The sequence below is a fragment of the Stegodyphus dumicola genome, chromosome 1 (genome assembly GCF_044657685.1).
Source record: "Stegodyphus dumicola isolate Sdum_Otavi_A_Nest chromosome 1, ASM4465768v1".
Lineage (NCBI taxonomy): Eukaryota > Metazoa > Arthropoda > Arachnida > Araneae > Eresidae > Stegodyphus > Stegodyphus dumicola.
Window position 1 is genome coordinate 117834996 of NC_140768.1, and position 22705 is coordinate 117857700.

General features: G+C 31.2%; 1 protein-coding gene across 1 annotated transcript in view; it reads left to right on the forward strand.

The window, feature by feature from the left end:
• Window positions 1–1857: 1857 nt before the first annotated feature.
• LOC118204950 (tudor domain-containing protein 5-like) overlaps window positions 1858–22705 on the forward strand; it is a 91056-nt gene continuing 70208 nt past the window's right edge. Inside the window, exons 1-3 of the mRNA XM_085819733.1 lie at window positions 1858–2231; window positions 16688–17011; window positions 22329–22459. Coding sequence (XP_085675859.1) covers window positions 2225–2231; window positions 16688–17011; window positions 22329–22459 — 462 coding nt within the window. The 5' untranslated portion in view covers window positions 1858–2224. The remainder of the gene's footprint in view (window positions 2232–16687; window positions 17012–22328; window positions 22460–22705) is intronic.

Genomic DNA, 22705 nt, shown 5'->3' on the forward strand with positions numbered 1-22705 from the left:
GTTACTTTAATTTAACAGATTTTTGCACTTGTGGAATGACTTTACAAACTCGGTTAGAAAATATGTTTGATAACTTGTAAAATAATGTTAAATAATTATGCAAAATATAAAATGTTCATATAAAAATGTTAAAAAATTTAATTAATTTCAGTTAATAACTCAATTGTTTATTTTGATTTATGCTTTGTTTCTGCATAGATTATGTAAAATATGTAGCATGTATGTATATGGTACAGCTTCGAGTTTTATGAATTTATTTTTAATAGTGGAATAGACCTGTAATTTGGAGAAATCAGTTTAAAAAAAACCAAGCCTAATCACTTACCTCTTGGATGGTTTGGAAAAAGTGATTTTGATTGGAATTTGATTTAAATTGGAACTAGTACAAATAGATGGCTGTCCTTTTTTATGAATGCAATTAGCATTTAGTTCTTTGATATTATCTTGAAAGATTTATTTATAGTACAACATGCATGTAAGTTCATCTTTATATTCAAATTTTCTATCATTTAAGGAATTTTAATTCATTTTCCTGTTTTGATAAAATTGAGATATGCAGATTTTATTAGTGAATGGAGTGAAGAGAGATGACTATGGGTATTTGTCTTCTAAAAATTTATATAACTAATGCGATGGTAGCGGCATGGAGTTTTACAAAATAATTCTTCCCTTAATATTTATTTACTAGTATGAAAATCTAAAATTTACATACATAAATCTATTGAATTCCCCCCCCCTATGTGGATTTTATATTATTTTGACAATAAATTTGATTCAGATTACGTAAATGGATTTCATTTTTATCAAAATTACATAAATGAAGTTTGCATGTAGTGATTCTCAATGATATTTTTAGTTACATAAACGAAGTACAAATTGTTTTAAAAATTATTGAAGATATACATTTTACAAGTTATCAAATATGTTTGATAACTTGTAAAATAATGTTAAATAATTATGCAAAATATAAAATGTTCATATAAAAATGTTAAAAAATTTATTTAATTTCAGTTAATAACTCAATTGTTTATTTTGATTTATGCTTTGTTTCTGCATAGATTATGTATAATATGTAGCATGTATGTATATGGTACAGCTTCAAGTTTTATGAATTTATTTTTAATAGTGGAATAGACCTGTAATTTGGAGAAATCACTTTAAAAAAAACCAAGCCTAATCACTTACCTCTTGGATGGTTTGGAAAAAGTGATTTTGATTGGAATTTGATTTAAATTGGAACTAGTACAAATAGATGGCTGTCCTTTTTTATGAATGCAATTAGCATTTAGTACCGCCTTTAAAATATTGCAGTATGAAAAATTTAATGTAAATCATACGACCTACTCACGTTTATTAATTTATATTTATTCTAAGACAAACTATTATTTCGGTAAACTTTAATTCCGGGATTATGGTAAAGAGAAAGAGATCGACTATTTCGATCACGTGACCTTCCGAAACTGATTTCGCTTCAAGGCCATGATACAGTCAGCTGTGGGTTTGTCCGAACATGTTATGATTACTAAATAACGTCATTGCTTTTGTGGTGGAGAACCTTTTTCCAGCTGAGAGGGTTTCTGAAGATCGATAATGTCACCTTTGGTGCAGATTGGGAAAGAAACTCTTCCCCCTCCCCAGGGAAAATAGAAACTGTTGATATTGTGCACTTAGCTCTTTGTGACGTCAGGAAGGATTTCTTGAATATAGTACATTACTTTGTTCTCCCTTCCTCCAAACAGATGTATAAAAATAAAGGAATAAAAGAATGGCTTTCTCACAGTACAATGCTTTGTTCTCTACTCCTTCAAGCAGGTGTGTAAAAATAAAGAAAAAGGAAAGGTGCCATTTCATGGAAGCCAATACCTTTGAGTATAGGCTGCTGAAGACACTATAAGAGATTCCCTAGAGATTCTTTGGTTATAACAAAGCCAAACTGCAGCGGTATCACACGAGCGATATCACACGAGAGCCAAGTATACTTATTTTGGCGAATCTAAATAATTAATTTTCGCCAAAAATGGTAAACTTGTACAGATAAGATCTAGTGTTAACTCTGACCACGTGACGTATCTGTCCACCTGACCACCAATCAGCATATGATAGAGCAATTTCCTTTTCTGACCTAAGATGCCTGTAATTTCAACCGCTGTTGACTGTACGACTGAACCTGGTGCTGAGAGGCGCTTCAAAAGGCTGTTGTCCCTGTGCTTTCGGTGAAATACAAATGGCTGGTAAATATTTTAAGTATTGTAATCTCTTCTGCGTTATTTGATTAATATATTTTGATATTTTTTGTTTCTTATTTTAAGACTGGAATCTTTTTAACCAGCCAGCATGTGTTTAATGTAATATTTGTGCAATAATTAATAATCACAATACAAATACGAGATAAAATTCTATACATATTATTATTATTATTATTTTTTTTTTTTTTAATTCTGTATAGAGATTTTTTGCGAAAATGTGTCTCTGACTCTAAAGAGAATCATTTTAAATGTTTAAAAGTACGATTTCCCCCCCCCCTACGAAATTTTGATGTTTAGCACAAATATAATGTTGATATATTTTGATGAAGTTAAATGATGAATTTTTTGGTTTATTATTCATGAATGTGCTCGAAAAGTAAATAATTATTTAAAAATTTTTATTTTAGTATCCCCACAAGAAGCTTTGAATTTAGCCTTAATTTAATACTATTTTTCCCAGCATTTTTAAAATTTACATAATTTTTCAGTACATTACAACAAGTAGAAAATACCAGTACTTTTAATTGTTTATCTGTTATTTGATATTTAAAGAACTATCGGCATAAACATAGTTAATCATTTAAGTTTTTCATCTAGTGTATAATTTTTATGCTTCTAAATTACTTCGCTAGTCATAGTTCGTTTTATTTTTTAGTTTACGAAATAATCGAATTGTTTTCGAAAATTTTAATTTAGTAATAATTTTCTTAACATGCAGATAATGTATGTTATATGATATGATATGAAATGTGCAAAAGACGATAGGAAAGAAATTAAACACATTTTTTAAACCATCTAAAGCACTTCACTAAATTTTTTTTTGTCTTAATTTTTGAATTATTTCATTTTTTTTTTATCAAGACAGGTACTGAGTTCAGAAACGGGACATTTCATATACGTGAAACGGTTTATGAAGTTTGAATACGTGAATGGGTTTGCGTAATCAAGAGATGATAAATAATCGAAAGTTGGTGGCCAACAGATTAACAAGAAGAACAATCTAACATTTGTTGGCCAGCTATTTTTAATTTATTTGTTATCATTTCATTATTTAATTTATTTGCAGCGTACTGCGAGATTTTAAGCATTAAAAAATTTTTAAAAAATTGTTTAAAATCTGAAATTTTTCAGATTTTATATTACGCCCAAGGGGTTAATTTTTTTTTTTTTTTTTCATTTGCACATACATATGCATTTCGAGAGCATCTGGGCTAAAAATATTTAAAAACAGCATATCTTTAGAATGTGCAATAGACAATCTCGCGCGCTGGAGGTAAAAATATTTTTTTCTATAGTGTGTGGCCATTGCTCACTTCGAAACCGTTGAGTTCTAGTTCCCCATATTCGCGTGGAGGTCTACGTTATTCAGAATTTGATGGCTCTAGGTATCGTTGTGTTTTCATAACTCAAGAAACATAAATTCATGAAGATACTTTATTATTAATGTCTTCATATATAATACTTGGCGATAATATTTGGTGGCAACAATTTGAAAAGTGATACAGCCATTTATAGTGATTCGACGCAAATGCCGTTCGAGAGTAATAGCCCTTCTTATCTAACGCCCCTTCGGACTAATCTTAATTCTGAACTTTCTAAACTTACATATATATATATATATATAAATTACATAAATAAAAAAATTTTCAACTATCATAATCAAGTAAATATTTAAAATTATAAAAAATATGGCGTTACCTTAAATGGAAGGTAGCTTGTAATGAGATTGGAAATTAAACTTTGAAAAATAAGATACCTCGAATCCTAACTTTATCAAAGGGGAGGTTGAGTAAAATTTAAAATTAATATCTATAGTAATATAAAAGTTAATACCTTGTTTTCATGAAATTATGGTAATTTGTTTTCTATTAGTTCATTAAATACTTTGTGAGTTTTAAATAAAAGTTAATTTTGTAAAAACTTTTAAAAATATTATTTATTGTATTTTAGAAATATGTATAAGAATGGTCTTTCCTATTGCGCATGTAAAATTAGACAAAATTCAATATTGGATTAGTATTAAGTTTTATATATAAGCCCATTATGCACAAGGAAATCCGTGATTAATTTTTTTCTGATTTTAAATTTTATATTGATATATTTTCCCCTGTGAAATTCTGTCAAGTTTTAGCATCCTAAAATCTAAAATAGCTTTTCAAATGAAGATTTAGGTAGACGCTGATATGGCTACTCGTGTAGCAGAATCGTTGCAATCGAGCAGGTATGATGAAATAATCAGTTTCTACATTTCAATAGGTCTGTAAAAGCGAGTCACTCTTTGTGGTCTAACATTCAAATCTGTATTCAGATGAGCTAAGTACGTACCTGAAAAAAGAATGCAGTTTCTTTATGAATATCTTTATTTGTAATCTAAAAGACTTGAAGCCCTTTTGTTGGCCTTAATCAGAGGAATTCATCTATGTCATAGTGTCTCACATGGAGGTAAGAAGGGAAGGAGTGGCCAACCGGCACTAGAAGTGAAGCACTGCTTCGAAGCTTCGGTCACCAGATGGAGTGTTCTTTGTTCACATTCAGAAGCTCGCTTGACAGTGTTCTGATAGTATTTCGACACACGACAGTTCCATACAAATCGGAAAAGGGACACTTTCACATGAAAGAAACATTCATAGTGTGATGGATAATAGCAATTTGTATAGTTTAGTGACATTTACGCAAAAATCACATCTTGGTTATTTTTCGATAACTAACAACAGCGATTTTGATTATGAATTTGTGTTATAAAATTCTAAGCTGTTGAACTACAAAAATATAAATTTTAACAAAAATGTTATGCTTAAAGAAAGAAAAATACCTTACGGTACCTTTAAAATTGTATACGTCTTTCGATACCCTTTATAGAGTATTCGCTACTTTTATTTTATGTTCCAAATACCAAAATGTTTTAAATAAAATAAATTTTTTTCACATCCATATATTATTGTAACATGTACCTTCTAAAATTTTTTAGAGGAGAGGCCTCCATGCTGTTGCTCATTTTAAACTCATCATTTTAATTTTATATATCTGAAAAATAATCCCTTTAGGCTTACACGTTTTACTTATGTCATTATATTACACGTTAATTAAAAATAAAATATAGTGAATGCATAGAAATTAAAGATTTGCACATGCCGGAAATGAAAAATATGAAATATGTATGGGTATTTATGCATGTGCTAGCAAAAAGCATGTATCTGCCTTTAAAAAATACATAAATATTTATTAAATTATTTATAAATGTATTTGAAACGAAGAATTTATTCATTTATAAACAATTGTGAAGAAATCTTAATTAGTAAATGTATCTAACTTATAATGATTATAAATGTTATCTAAATATATAATAACCTTAATATTGAATTGTAAACATAAACTGAAATCCTGTTGACAAATACGTTATAAAACTATTTAAGCAAGAATTGTTCGTATTGGAAAGCAATCTCTTAAAAAGTATTGTAAAGCAAATGCTATGAGATGCGCACTTCAGAAAGTAATAAAGCGTTTTGGAATATGTACTGTTGAAATTAATGGTAAAAAAAAATCTGGTAAGTATAATTGTATAATTGGCACAGCTTTAGTATAGCCCACCCGGAATTTTAAAAAAAAAAAAAAAAAAAAAAAAAAAAAAAAAAAAAAAAACCACCAAGAGCGGCGATAAATGATATGATCTGGTAACCCATACTATTCGCCAAACGCAATGTAAACAAGAGGATGGAATTACGGTTACAGCTAATTTAGTAGTCAGTTACATTTATTCAATTTCAATACAAATTACCGACATATCCGTTTACTCAAAGTTTAATGCACGTGCCCTGTATTCTTACTTTTCCGGTATAGATTTCTCTTAAAATTTGTCTCACGCTGCGTTGTAGGAGGAAATACAACATTTTAAATTAGAACTCTACTAAAATTAATATCTAAATACACAATTCGTAGCACTGTTATTGGCGATTGTTTAACGCTCAGATACCGTGAATACTATTTTGTATATATATTTTTGGCTACTTGAGGTGATATTTTTGCGTTTAGTTATTGCTTGCTCTAAAACTGCTGTTAGTGATGTTGTAATTAAATATCAGGAGATTATAAAGGAAAATTTAAGGTGGGAGTTTTCAAACAAGCGTAAAATTTTGGGAACAGATATTTTATGTATGAATTAACAATAGTATGAACTTTTTAGAGGATTTTTGATGGATTGTCGATTATTGAAGGATAACGTTTTCTGTGAAAAATGTAAGATACCATGCTGGTTAGTTAGTCAGAAAAAGTCATCGAATGGTAGTATTTGCAAGAAATGTACGGCTGAGAAATCAATTAGGCTAGGATCTTGATTCGCCTGTAGTAAACTCAATTTTTCTAGAAACTTTTTTTTTTTTTTTTTTTTTTAACGCGAATCAATGGAGTTGCTTATGCGCGAATTTCTGCAATTCTCCGATTTCTTTTAAGTGAAAGCAGATTTCTTAGTATATGAGCAATGCAGAGTTTCAATTTCTGAATTTTAAGTAAAAAGAGATCGCCATATACATGGGCAAAGCCAATGCAGTGCGCAATGCCGAGGTTGTGCGCGGTGCCTAGTTTCTGCAATTCTAAGATGTTTTTTTAAGTGAAAATAGATCGATGTGTACATGGGCAGAGCTAATGTAGTGCGCAATGCCGAGGTTGTGCGCGATGCCTAGTTTCTGCAATTCTAGGATGTTTTTTTAAGTGGAAATAGATCCATGTGTACATGGGCAGAGCCAATGTAGTGCGCAATGCCGAGGTTGTGCAATTCTAGGATGTTTTTTTAATTGAAAACAGATCGATATGTACATGGGCACAGCCAATGTAATGCGCAATGCCGAGGTTATGTGCGGTGCCTAGTTTGCGCAATTCTAGGATGTTTTTTTAAGTGAAAATAGATCGATGTGTACATGGGCAGAGCCAATGTAGTGTGCTATGCCGAGGTTGTGCGCGATGCCTAGTTTCTGCAAGTATAGGATGTTTTTTAGGTGAAAATAGATCGATGTGTACATGGGCAAAGCCAATGTAGTGCGCGGTGCCTAGTTTGTGCAATTCTAGGATGTTTTTTTAAGTGAAAATAGATCGATGTGTACATGGGCAAAGCCAATGTAGTGCGCAATGCCGAGGTTGTGCGCGGTGCCTAGTTTGTGCAATTCTAGGATGTTTTTTTAAGTGAAAATAGATCGATGTATACATGGGCAGAGCCAATGTAGTTCGCAATGCCGAGGTTGTGCAATTCTCTGATATTTTTAAGGTGGAAATAGATGGATGTGTACATGGACACCGAGCTTTGATGTTTTTCGGGCGAATATGGATCGTTGTGTACAAAGGAAAACGAGATAATGTGTGATGACGAGCTGTAATGTAACGTATTTTATATGCAATGTTTAACATATCGTTTGTGTATTTTAAATTTGTATTTTTGTTTTAATTGTGAATTATATTTAAGACATCATTTTTCATTTAAATTGTATTTTTAATTTTTGGGTTTTGATATGTTTATAATGCTTTCCGACTTACTATATATATCGATAGCCCGACGATCTACTCAACAGTAGCAAAACTGTAAACTTTGACCCTATAAGTAACTTTTATCTCATTATTATAATACGTAGTTTTTGCAATCGTAATCGCACTTGATAATATGAGTTCTTTGATAATACAGTGTCTCACAAAAGTGATGGGACACTTGTGCTTTACAAAAGGAAACTGTAATAAAATAAATTAAAAAAACATGTAAACATTTTTTGTGGGTGTGTTTCATACTTAAATTTAGTAACAATTATTACATCACATACATTTTCTCAAAATATTAATTTAATAAAAATTTAGAACGGAGCAAAAAATGGTTCACATAAGTGGTGGGACACCATTAGATACTACTACGTACTATGCAACAAAAATCGTCTGAAGTAAGCAATAAAAATATTTTTTGGGGTTTTTATTTTTACTCAAAAGCTATTGGCAATAATTTATCGCAATCGTCTGCAGTATTTCTCTCCAGTTTGTTTTGGAATTCTTGTGTTTTTTATCTCTGTGCAGCCATGAATGCTAAACGAAAAGAAACTTTGCCTGAAATTCGAAAATTAGTTATTAATTTGCATATTGAACGTGGAAATTCTATTAGAGAAACTGCTGAAACCGTTAACCTGAGTCATTCAACAGTTTTTAATATCATTAAACGATATAAAAAGAATCAAATGATTCAGGATAAAAGAAGACCTGGCCGACCATCAAAGCTATCCAATGGACTAAAGCGAATTATCGTTCGAAATATTAAAAAAAATCCGAGAATGAGTGCTCCCAAAGTTGCTGCCTGATTTACAAGCATTATATGGAGTAATTGTTAATCCTGAGACTATTGGAAGAGTAATTCGATCTGCTGGATATCACGGTAGAGCAGCCAGGAAAAAATTCTTCGTGAGTGAAAAGAATAGAAACCTCAGACTGGCTTTGGCAAAATCCAACATAAATAAGAATTCTGATTACTGGAATGAAGTTATATTTGCTGATGAGAGTAAATTTAATATATTTGATACTGACGGTAGAATCTTGGTGTGGAGAAAACCCAGGGAAGAATTTCGCAAACACACCATTTCTTCAAAACAACAATTAAAATCGGTGCTTCAAGAAGAATGGGGTAAAATCACTCCAGAAATCGCAAAAAAATTAGTCGAATCCATCCCAAGAAGATTAAATCATGTTTTAAAAGTAAAAGGAAATCCAACAAAATATTAAAACCTTTTATAAAGTAAAATTTTTGGATAAATATTTGATGGAAAAGTAAGTGTCCCATCACTTATGTGAGATATTTTTGGCGCCTTTCTAAACAATTGTATTTTTATTAAATTCATATTTTAATATTTTGAGAAAATGTATGTTATGTAATAATTGTTACTAAATTTAAGTATGAAACACACCCACAAAAAATTTTTACATGTTTTTTTTTTTCATTTATTTTACTACAGTTTCCTTTTGTAAAGCACAAGTGTCCCATCACTTTTGTGAGACACTGTATGTGTGTGTGTATGTGAAGCATTGCTTAGTGTTCCTAATTTGTAGTATTTATTTTCTTATAATATTTTCTTTCATTGCGAGAAATTAAATTTTTTATTTATTTATGTGTAGAATTCTAGTATGCCTGCCTACAGAGAATATAATGTGATTTAGAAATTTAAGAGCCTGTTTTTCATTAATGTGAAGTTTAAAACTTTTAGAAAATAATGAGTGAGTGAGTGAGTGAGAGATTATGGCGCAAAACCATTAGAAAATAATGAAAATTGTGTACTTACTGGTATATAAGGGATTATGTTGTTACGTAACAAAACGTTAATTTGTAAATATGATAAAATTGATATGTTCCAGAGTATTAATTAAAAAAATCTGTTTTTATTTGTATAAATGCTAAAGCTTAAAAATCTTTGAAAATATGGAAGCTGTATGAAATACAAGTATGAGAGACTGCGACGTTCTTTATCGTTGTAATAACTGGTAAAATTCGCTTACTGTATCATGATAATAATATAAACAATTTATTATACTTATTTTCAGTTACGCCTTAGCTCAGAAATGTAAATTTAAAGAATTTGATGTTAATTTACAATAATAAATAATTCATTATTTTTTTTAAAGAGAAAATACAAATTACGCGTAGCATGGAGAATACATTGTGACGTCACACCAAATTATTTATTAAAGGTGAAATAGCTAAAGGTTTCCGGTATTGTTTTTAAAATTACATCCTTTTAACCTTAATCATTTTTATTAATCATTTCTTAATATTTCTTTCTCTTAAAATCGTGTATAATAGTCGTAAACTTATTTCTATTATCCACGATTTCTGGTGAAATCAAGATTGCCGCCATTTTTTGAAACATGGAGTTTCGTCGAAAATCTGGATGGCAACCATTTTTCAAAACAACGTATTTCATGTGCTTTGGCGCCAAACCAAATTCGCCAAACTTTGAAGGTGGGCTATACTAAAGCTGTTCCGTATAATTAAAAGAATTATTCCCCTTATATTTTATAAAAACTCAGTTACAAGTTTTAAATAATACTTAAAAAAATCCTTATTTTATTCCCTTTCAGAAATGTTCAGAGAAAGTGAAGTACTATTTAAAGTATTTCGCTAATTTCTAATAATTCTCTAATGTAAAATGAACCGAATAGAGCATTAATTATAAATTGACTTATATTTTTTGATTTAAAAGATGCCTCAGAAGCCAAAAAATCATGTCATATTTAAGAAAGTATTTTAGGAAGAAGCTCTATAAATAGAAAAGAAATAATGCATAATTTTAATATTAATAATACATTAAACTTTGATCTTAATTTTTGTACCTTAACCGAATAAAATCGAATTACCTTAGTTATTTTTCCTAATGTAATTAAAGAAAACTTGTGAAAATATTTCATTCAAATTAAACCATTCTGAGAAAACTGTTCTGCGAAAAGTATAGCATTTAATTCCGTTCAGGATGAAATGTTGCTTAAAAATATGTTGTTTTCATATACCTAGGACTCTGAAGTGTTGTAGAAAAAGAAAATATATACATTTATATGTATATTTACGACGTAATTACAAAATATTTACATCCGATCTCGTCAAAACCTATTGAACTTAATGGTAAATGATCCAATGGTAAAAGTTTACAATTGGGTGCTTCTTGTTTATTGGCGATTTTTTTTGACGCCAAGATAGGCGCCAGGAAGTCACAATTTCAAGATGGCCGCTACACAAAACCAAAATAAGAAGTCGAAGAATTGCATAAGATCTGTGTCCATGGTACACATCGATCTGTTTTTACTTAAAAAAAACATCCTAGAATTGCACAAACTAGGCATTGCGCACTGCCTTAAATATGTCCATGTACACATCAATCTATTTTCATTTAAATAAAATCGGTAAGCTAAAACAAAGTTAAAACTATCGTTTAACTTCAGAAGTGAGGTTTCATCGCCAAAATAATTTTAAAAATATTTTGGCGACATTTATTAAAAATGTCGCCAATCGAAGGGGCACCCAATTCTACACTAAATCTGACCCAATGTTTCGGTCACCACGTAGGCATCACCAATGCTTCAGAGCAGGGTACGGGAGAAACCTGTTTAGGGCTACTCCATCTTACTTCCTACCTCCATGGTGTCTCAAGACAAGTAATATAGCTGCCGGAGGGTGTTCCGCCTCGGGCAGCATTGTTTGTGCGAAACATCATTTATAGCGATCAGGCGAAGAATAATTAGCTTTTAAATTGCCATACTATTGCGAAGAAAAAGAATTTTACTCTAGATAATGTTGTAACGCAAATATTATCAAAAATACCAAAAAATCAGAACTACGCCGAGGCTACCCGTCAACGGTTGTTCTGCACAGGTTCTTAATATACGTGTATAAACCTTAATAATAATTAGACACAGTGAGTCTACTATTAGATTATCTGTTTACAATTTCAATATTTATAGAAAAGAAATAAATCTTATCTACTTGAATTCTGCACATGCTTCTTCGAATAAACACTTTAATACTCGACATCAGCATTTTCACAGTTTCTTTGAAGTAAAGCAGGAACTAGGATATTATTCAATGAACAGAACACAAATACAATATAATAATTCAATTCATATCAACATTAAATTCATAGAACACTTCTATTACTAAGCAAACACGGATCAGAACGTGCATGGCAACACCGAAAACTGATGCCATCCACAAAAACTCGCGTCATTAAAACATTAATACATTAAAAGTCTTGTGTTCATTCAATAAAGTTATTCATAAAACAGTCTCGTGGATATCTTCCGAAGTTTATTGACGGCATTACGTAACAAATGTATTCAAAGAGTCACCACGTAATTTCATACGTTGTACCTTTTTATTCCGTCGAAACTTTAGAGCGCCAGTTTCGAATATCAACTAAATTAAGATCACGATGACATTAATAAGGAAGAATTCTTCGTTAAGAGAGAGACATATTTTGGGTTTTATTTCCATTATTGGTAGGGAAACCGAAACGAAGGGCGGTCTTTTTGAATTTTTTGCAATTTATTCTTTAATACAATTTTCAGAACAAAATTCCAAATATTGTAATACTAGAGCAAGCTTTCCTTTCAGTTGCTAAGTGTTGCTAGCCGTGAAAAGCTTTTGCTAAATATTCATTTCAGAGCTACAAGTGTATATTTTTTATTAAAGAAATCTTTCACTACTGTCGACATAACAGCAAGAGCAGTCAAATAGATCTCCAGAATATCATGGATGGTTTTGCGAATAAAAAAACAAGCAAATTAATTATATAATTCTAAAATGCTATAATTAAACTTTGTTTCCAGAAATAAAAGTAGTTTTATTTCCCAAACATGTCATTTTGACATTTTTAACAGGCGTTTGTTTCTATATGGAGAGCTTCGCAAATTCTGGGATGGCCCAGAGCGGCAAATGGTCTGTAAGTTCTACGCCACTGGCTCTAAGAGCATCTGTTAAAAGTACAATGTCCTGGGATATGTGAAGTTGTTGATTTTTAGATGTCTTCAATTCCTATTAGGAAATTCTGGAACAAAAGTCGAATTACGTCCCGTGATGACTTTTGCCTGCCCTATACGTGCGTTTTCTTTGCAGGCAAATAGGAAGGTTCTTCAAACTGCACAAAACTCTCTGTTAGACAGATTTCAAACAGTCCTTGGCATGCCCGGATCAATAAAATATACGAAGAGCTTAATATCCTGCAATTACATATCGATTATATTAAGAAGCTCAGAGAGAGAGCCAAAATAGCATTAATTCAATTTACAACAAGTTCCTTTACAACATTAAGCTACGTATGGCTATTCTGTATAATCAGCTTTAAAGTGTGTTATATAAATATATATTTCATTGCTTAAATTGTATTTTTCTGCATTATTTTTGTATTATTATTCTCCACTGTAAAACACACTTACATCAGAGGCTCCCAAAGGGGTCGTTACTGAGCCTGAAATTTTTAAGGGGATCAAAAAGTCAACTGCAATGTCGATAGCCGGCAGTGGTTCAGTATAATCAAAACCCATTAATTACAAAAAATTGTGATAAAAGTGGATAATTAAATGTTTATTGATATCATGTAGTAAGGAAGAAATCATGTAAAATAAATATAATAAAAACAATATACTGAAATTATTTAATATATTTAAAAATAATTAACATTCTTAAAAATATTTTAAAATAGTAAACTTCACCATACTTTAATATTTTTTTAAATGTGCACATTTTTATACAATAATTGCAATATAAGAAAGTAAGATGAAAACATACCTAAAAAAAATCTGATGTGTACACCCCATGACTTCCTTGTACGGAATATTAAATTATATGCATTTTTTCTTGCATTTCATTTAAACTTATTGGATTGAATTAAATCTAATTCGCCGATAGCGCATAAACCACAATAGAATAAATGCATTCTTTAAAATTCACTCTAGTATTTGTTTACCATAGCGACACTCTGGGGCTAGATTCACTTACAGTATTATATTTCGTTCATATTATAACTCATAATGCACAAAATTTATATCATTTAAAGAATAGAATTATCTAATCGTTGCCACATGTTCTATTCAAATACTATAATAAAGCTAGATTGATATATAAAAGAAATTAAGCAAACAAAACAAAAAAGAAACAGTTTTTCACAGACGATTGAGTATTTCTCATTCAATTAATTCAGTTCTCACTTCGCGAGAAGGCAAAAATACATAAAAACTCAAAATATCTATATTAAAAATTACGAAGTAAATCTTAAACACTTATTTCCTCGAAAAAATTTCGGAAAGGATTAAGCATGATTTAATTGGCAATAATAAATGAAGGCGTTATCTTTGTTGTCGCGAAGCTAAGTTTCTCTAGATTGGCAACAATTCCACTAGTCTGCTGTTTCACATGTAAACAATCAATGGCCGCCATCAAGAGAAGTATTAGGCTTAGCGGCACTTAAACAACTTTAAAATTGTTGATAATTCTAAAAATATTACATACAGATTTACTAAAGGCATAAAAACCTTAACCGGAAGATAAAAACAACATAATTCAATCATTTTTAAAGCAAAAAATGCACAATTTACAAACATATAAGAATAAAGAAACTGAGATCACTGAGCCGAGTAACAGAGTGGATATATATATATATATATATATACTTTTGGTACGGCCGATTGCAACCAAAATACGAAGTGGACATCTACATGTTATAGCAGTCCTATATACAAAATTTCAGCGTTCTGAGGCTACTCGTTTTTGAGTTATGCGAGATACGTATGTACGTGCATACGTTCCTACAGACACCAGGAAAAATTCTCTTCAGAATTAATTTTAAGCAGTTTTATAATTTTTTTTTTGGAGGAAACGAGTTTTTTATTCTGTCCTTACGTACAGATATCACGCAAAAACATCGTTAAATTGCATTCGATAGCGGTCAAAATGGATATTTTCGTTGAAATATGCTGCCTGAAACTTTTCGCGATTATAATACTTCCTTTTTACTTCGTACAAGGAAGTAAAAATACGGAGAATTTAAAACTACAATGAAAAGCAAGCACCAGGTTGCATATTCTTAAAACACGTGATTTAAATTATTGTGACAAAAATTTAAATTAAGCAGTTCTAAGCTAAATATTAAAAAAATACTAAATCGTCTGTGAAAAACTTTTTTTTTTTTTTTCGTGTGTGTGTGTTTGTTTAATTTCTTTTATATATCGTTTTAGATTTATTATAATACTTGAATAGAACATGTGGCAAATATTAGATAATTCTTCAGATGATATAAATTTTGTGCATTCTGAGTAATAAAATGACTGTAATAGTTCGGTAATTAAAATATCTAAGTTCTAAGTTATAAAATGAATGAAATGTAATGCTGTTAAGTGAACTTAGCACCAGAGTGTCACTATGGTAAACAAGTATAGTAAATTTTAAAGAGTGCATTTATTCTATTGTGGTTTATGCGATATCGACGAAATAGATTTAATTCAATCCAATAAATTTTAAATGAAATGCAAGAATAAATGCGTATAATTCAATCTTCCCCTTAGAAGGAAGTCATGTGTCACATCAGATTTTTTTATTTAACTTACTTGATTCCTTCTTTCTCATTTCAAAATTTAGGCTCAATCCAAATAAAATTCATACATTTTTTATGATTTGTTCTTAAAATTTATATATTTAGTAATGTTTATAAATTTTTCGAAAAAAAAATTGAATGATAACCTGTGAAAGTTTTACCATCCTTTTAAAATAGATATATTTCTAAGCATAAATGCAGAAATTTAGAGTTTTTTTATTCAACATTTCCCAAGATATACGTGAATTTATACATTGGCGAGTTTTGAAATTCGGCATATTCGTTATAAACGATAACAACATCAAATGTGGTTTACGCACTTTGTTAAAAGTACTTGAAAGAATGAACGATGCACCTTTTTTGTCCGCTTAGGTACAATGAAAGGGAAAGGAAAATAATTTACCAAAAATTAAGAATTTCGCTAAGCGAATTATTCTTGGCGCAAGCTGAAAAAAGAGCGCCAAGGTAAGTTTTTAAATTTCTCGGTAATTTTCTTCTCAGATTTTACAAAATTTAATATTTAGGTACAATCTGAGTCCAATAATCGAAATATGGGAAAAAAAAAAAAAAAAAAAGAAGAAGAAAGAAAAGAATTGGTATGCCATTTCAGGAAAATATTGATTTTGTGTCAAAATATCTATGTTAGGACAAAGGTATATATAAATCTAATATATATCCTAAATCGTGCTTTCGAGACATGAGAAATCTAAATTAAATTTCATCAATCGGCCCAGTAAAGAGAGGGAGATATAAAACTGCCCCCCTTTTCGCACAGATTGTCCGTACGTATAGACGTCACACAAAAATCCCCTTTGAATCCATTTTATAATGCGTTTTAGAAAAGGGAGTCTTTTATTCTCTCCGTACGTACAGATATGACACGAAGTAATCCCCCAAATGGATTCGGAAGTGGCCAAAATGGATATTTCCATTGAAATCTGAAACTCGAAGCTTTTCGAAATTACAATACTTGCTTTACATCGTACAAGTAAAGGAGTAACAAAAAAAAAAAAAAAAAAAAAAAAAAAAAAAAAAAAAAAAAAGCAACCCCTAAAAGGGAATTCAAAAGATATGCAACTTTTAAATATCTTACGATTTTGCTCTTGAATTGTGTGTGACGTATGGGCGAAGAAAGCGATGTTTAGTAATACAGCTAAAAAGAGAAAAGTCGTGTTAGCAGGAGTGAGCCCAAGATCAGAATGATAACCACAGATGCTTAGCGAGTGCATAAAAACCTTAACAAACCCTCTGATACGACGTTAAAAATCTCAATCCGTTTAGGAAAAAAAAAAGTATTTTTCATGCACCTGTATTTACGTGGAAATCTATTCATAAATCTTGCATTTTCTTTTTCAGATAAAATGATTTCGATGCGGTTGGAAGATGTTAAGGAGAAGATACGAAGTGCTCTTCCTCTTGGCAGGAAAAAATGTTCGCTGGATGAGTTCAATCGTCGCTTCCGAAGCATAATCGGGCACAGATTACCTTTTAAAGAGTTCCAATACCAAACAGATGTGGAATTCTTAAAATCCATTCCAGACACCGTTTCCATCAACCGTATTAAATCCGGAGAATATTTTGTACAAGGAGTTAAATTAAAAAGGACAGATAGCTTTGGTTCTGATTTGTCTACACACTGCAGGCTTTATGGTCTTACTTCCGCACATTGCAAATCAAGCGGTAAGTACTATTTTTGTTTTATCCACAATTTCCTCTGAAGCTAAAGAATTAAATGTACTTATGTATTATCCTGTGGACCGTGAATCTATCCCCAAGCAAGGCGATTTCTCATCAGTTGTGGATAAGCGTGAAGTAACAACAACACACTTATAATATCTGTGCTTTTATTTGATGTGACACTGATTGATTAGCGATATAAGTCACTTTTTTTTAATCTACAAGGAGGCAAATAAACTTTTATTGCCTTTTTTTTCTTGCATTTTTTGGGGGGGGATATTAAAATTTGCGGCTTACTTTCCACAGAATAGCAAGCAGTGCATTATTTACAAAGTTATAGGTTTGGTTTATTTAGTTATGGCAAAGCACTAGAAGGCTATCTTCCTAAAGGGAGGGATGCCTTTGTGGAGGACTTTCTAAGAGAAACTGGCTGACAAACACGTTACACGTGAGAAAAGCCACAAAAACGTCCATGCAGCCAGCTCGTTCGCCGGGATTCGAAATCCAGAGCGAACTAGCAGTGTTAAGCGACTTAACCGCTCTGCCGCTGGTGGGCTCAAAGTTGTAGGATCATACTATCCAAAAATTTGTATATTAATGGACACGATGTCGGCAGTTGCGTAAGACAAAACAATAATAAATTTGAACAATTACTTGCAGGAAATTTGTACTCACAGCGTTCGAAACATGGTAAAATAGAAGGACCTAACAAAATAGTAGATATCAATGCCTTTTAATGAAGCGCGAAAAGGAAAGGTCAATGAAGGGCAAGCCTTTTAATGAAGCGCGAAAAGGAAAGGTCGAATACTGATTGTTTATTAAATAAACAGGCCCCAGTTTCTTCAGAATTCCGCAGGAACGATTGGCGCATCTATGGCGGTTCGCAGCCAGCTTGCATAATACGGTGGCAGCTAATTTTCCCAATCGATGGGCTAATATGTAAGTGGCAAATTAAATTTCTGATTAAAGGAAAAAAAAAAAAAAACTAATATTATTTCCTTGCGTATTCCTCCCCCCTCCCTAGGTTTTTTTTGAAATACAGGTTCTGAAAATTTTAAAAAGGTTCATGTTATATTTCCTCCTCTCCCAATACACTCACAGAACGAGCTCTCTTAAATTTTAAAATTTATTCGTCCACCTAGCGCTTGTCTTCATCTCACCAAAAAAGACAATCCTCGCAAACTATCTGTGAAGATCACTTCGAAACTGTCGACTAACTGTTGAACTTTATGTCTGCATAATACAACAATCGACCCAACACGGCGAAGAAAACACGAACTGGCATTCAGTCTATGATTTCGCTGAATAGGCTGCGCATTCATCTTCGCTAATTATTTTTGGATGAATGGAGGCCTAAGGAGTAGCAGAGACGATAGTAAGAATGGAGCAAGATTCAAGCTACAGAGAAGTAGAAATGAAGATATCTTATTAGATTTTCTAATGTTAATATTTCGATATATTCTTATTGGAATATAGGTTTCTGTTAAAGAAATAAAATTGTGATCCTATAGTTTATCCATGTTATTTTCCTACTGCAACTGTGTTCTTCGGTAGTTAAATGATTCACCTAATTTTCCCCTTTCGATTTTCGGACGATAAAATTAGAAAAAAAGGGCGGAGAAATATTGTATTTATGCATAAAGACTTTCTAAGTTACACGGTTTTAAAAAGATAACTATTTTAAATTTTAAAACTGTGTTATGTATCGTGCATTGAAATTATTAAAATATATTTTTTTTAGCTGTGAAAAAATTCTCAAGCAAATAACATTAAAAAATAGACAACTGGGTTGCTAAAAATAGCGCATTTTAAAATGAAAATTGTGAAGTGAAATTTTGAAACTTGTAAATAATCATTCTTACATATCGTATTTCCTGGAGTAATCCCCCCTTTTTTTAAGCTAATTTTATCATCCAAAAATTGAGAGGGGAAAATGAGAATAATTTATTTTCCAAAGAACGCAGTTACAGTAAGAACATAGCAAATGAGAAGTAATTATGGATAAATGCTGGTAAATTTCGCAACACCATTTCTTAAAAAAAAAAAAAAAAAAAAAAAAAAAAAAAAAAAAAAAAAAAAAACTTGTATTCCAATAAGGATATATAGCAATATTAATATTGTTATATCTGACGGATATTGAGCCGATGTCTGACGGTAACTGATTGGGCTCAATTATCTTGTAAAGCTCCAGAAGCACCTCACACGAATAGGGCTTGATCGCAGTTTCCGAGAAGGACATCGGAGGAATGAAGGGGGGGGGGGTATTGTTCTTTGTTTGTACATAGACGTTCTTTGACTACAGTGAGCTGGAATGTAAACAACAGAATTAAGATGAAAACACATTTTGTAAAGTTTCTTGAGTGTGAGAACACCTGCCATGTCCGGGTAGCTTAACGAAGAATCTGTACAAAATACGATTAAAAAATAAATGCAAGGACAAATGAAATGGACGAAATACTTATACAGAAATGCAAATATAAATTAAATGCACTGAATAAAAGTAAAAATAATAGAGGGAATACAATTTGCCAATACACTAATCCTTAAAGGGAAAAACTATGTACAATAAAAGAAAGGGAAAATTATGCGAATATTTGAAAAAAAAATTAGGATCAAACGATAAAAAGTTAGAGAAAGAATATACGCAATCAAATCTTGAACTCTCTTCTCGTAAGCAAATCTTAGATTCGAACCTCTGGAATACGCGCTGAGTGGTATCATTACAACAAGAGGATATGCTGGAAGGAGAGAGAAAATACCTAATATACTCCCCCTTTTAAAGAGCGACTGAGGATTAGGAGACCTAATCTCCAATTCCTAGTGGTGATGAATTTTCGTCCGCCATCTTTTAGTTCGAACGCCACTGTGGTTCTTGACGCACTATTTCAGTTTGTGTCAAGAATAATTCCCTTTGCGGAATTCTTTATTTATTGTAGCCTGTTTTCCTTTACTTTTTTCATTGTGCACGAGCGGAAAAAAAGAAGCATCCTTCATTCTTTCAAATAATTTTAACAAAGAACGTAAAGGACATTTAGCCTTATTATCGCTTATAAAATATATGCCAAATTTAAAAAAAAAAAAAAAAAAAAAAAAAAGCCAATATATAAATTCGCGTATATCTTAGAAAATTTTGAATAAAAATCTAATTTTTGTGCCTAGAAATACATCTACTTTACGAAGATGGCAAAAATTTTGTGGGTTAATGATTTTATATGTAAGAAACAAAAATTTATAAAACTACTAAAAAATAGAAATAAAAATAAAAATAAATATAAAAGACCTGAAAGTTTTCAGATTTTATAAACGCCCAATGCGACTTTTTTTAACGTTTTGCGTGTTACCTTTATTTATTAAATATCATGTTCTTTGCACTTAAACCATAAAATTCAATTCAAGAGCAATATCTCAAAATAATTTTAAAATGAGCATACTTTTAGAATTTCCGATACACAGTCTCGCGCGCTGGAGATAATCTCCCCCGTAAAGTGTTGCCATTGCTCACTTTGAAATCGCTGAGTTTTTTAATCAAAAATTCGTTAAAGTTTTGCAAAATATGAAGAGATCTTTAGAGGTATGAAATAGATAATAAAACAAATTATAAATTTTCTCTTCCAGATGCCCATATTTGGGTGTAAACCTACGTTATTCAAAATTTGATGGTTCTAGGTACCGTTGTTTTATCGCAATGTGAGAAATATCCATTTATGCAGATTCTTCATTATTTAATTTCTTCAAATATAACACAGGGCGACAATATTTGATCGCAACAATCTTCTGGGCTAACGCCCTTTGGGCTAAAAATAAATCAGAAAATATTCGCGAGTTTTATATGGGTGTAATTTAAATTTTGAATCGTCAAAGAAAGAATCGTGTTAATTTAATAAAAAAAAAAAGAATAAATAATAAATACATACCAAATTCAATCAACATATAGGAATTAAAATTTTGAGAGCTAATTTTTGGAAAACTATTCATGCGATCTTTACGAAACTTATCAGTTAATTTGAGTTGTAGAATTGAAATAGGGAAAGCAATCGGTAATGTCATTTCAGAAAAAGTCCGATTTTGTGTCAAAATACCAATGTTTGAATAGTCTAAGCCTCACAATGTCGTCTTTATTATTATTATTATTGCAGAGTGTACATAGAATAGTAATCTTCGAAACGTTTGCAGTCTTTTTTTAGTTTTTTGAGGAAGAGTCTCCATATTTAAATTTCAAAATTCAACCACAACGGCTTTGGGACAACTAAAAGTTAAACTTCAAAACATCTGTAATACACAGTAGTAAAAGCAGAGAAAATGAATGAAAACCTTGTCTTTTTCTGTAATGCTTCAGGCAAAACTTTGTAAAACTCTTTAGAGGTCTGAGCAAATTATACAACGTGCAAAAAGACATGGAAGTACGTTGCACCAAAATTCCTATAAGTTCAAGTTTTCAACGAATAGAAAGACATCAAAATGGCGCACATAATACGTTTACACTGAAAAGTTCAGTAGTTAACAAACATCGCCCGTTAAACCAAGCTTAACTTCGAAAAATAAAGTGTTTCTTTCTAAAGCTAAAAGCTTTTATAAATCTAAAAGTAAGCAGGTAAAAATTAAGCGTATAGTTAAAAAATTGAAAGGCGCAAAGAATAAGCTATATGCACTTTTAGAAGAAAACACAGTGGAATTATCTAAATTTGAAATTTAAGTAAAAACATTTTATATCTTCTTGATATAAAAGTTACGAACGTTTCATAAGAAATCTTTTGCATTTTTGCATGTTATGAGAAGTATGGTAATTTTCTCACTCCTTCCATCCTGACTTCGTGGTGTAACGGTTACCACACTCGCGCCCGAAATAAAAATGATGGCGGATGATGATTCTTCACCACCAGGATTTGGCGAGTGGGTTCCTTAATCCCCAGTCACCCTTTAAAAGGGGATGTATGTAAGGTATTTTCTTCCTCCTTTCTGCATGCCTTCGCAGTGTAACTGTAGCACAGTCGGCGCGTATTCGAGAGGTCCAGGTTCGAGTCCCGGCGAAAGCATTGCTCATTTTTCGTCTTTCCAGCTTCTAAGAAATGTAATAGTCTCTGCAATTATTTTATATTGAAGTAGTTAAATTCCACTGTTGTTTTGAAGGATATTTTTTCCCCTTGTTTATTGTTAATAAAATAGCTTGGGCAAGCATGATCACATTAAATAGCGCCTTCTATAATACATTCCGCCAATGCTGATATAGTAGGATTGTGGGAATTTCTTAGAAAATTAGCTATATAACCTTGCAGAAGCAATATGTTTGTGTATTGTATATGTTAATTTTTTAATATTGCAGATTTTAAAGACAGCACGAAACCTCCATTTGCTTCTATTCATAAATCAGTTGCATCATTTATGAGCGAAGTACCTGAGGAACCAGAAAGTTCTAGTGTTGTTCCAGAAGATGTGAGAAGAAATCTTCTAAAGGTAATTGCTAATTTTAAGTACCTTTGAGATAATTCTAATAAGAGCACACATAAATACAATCCAAATACAACGTTATCTCGGCACACGTCATTAATCCGTTCCAGATCCTTCGACGTATATCAAATGAACTTTTCCTGTAAGAAATAAAGGGAAAATAATTAATCCGTTCTTATAAAAAAAAAGTCCTATTGTCATAATTATAATGCTGCTTAATAATACAATACTAAAATAACAATGCAGTTGGTG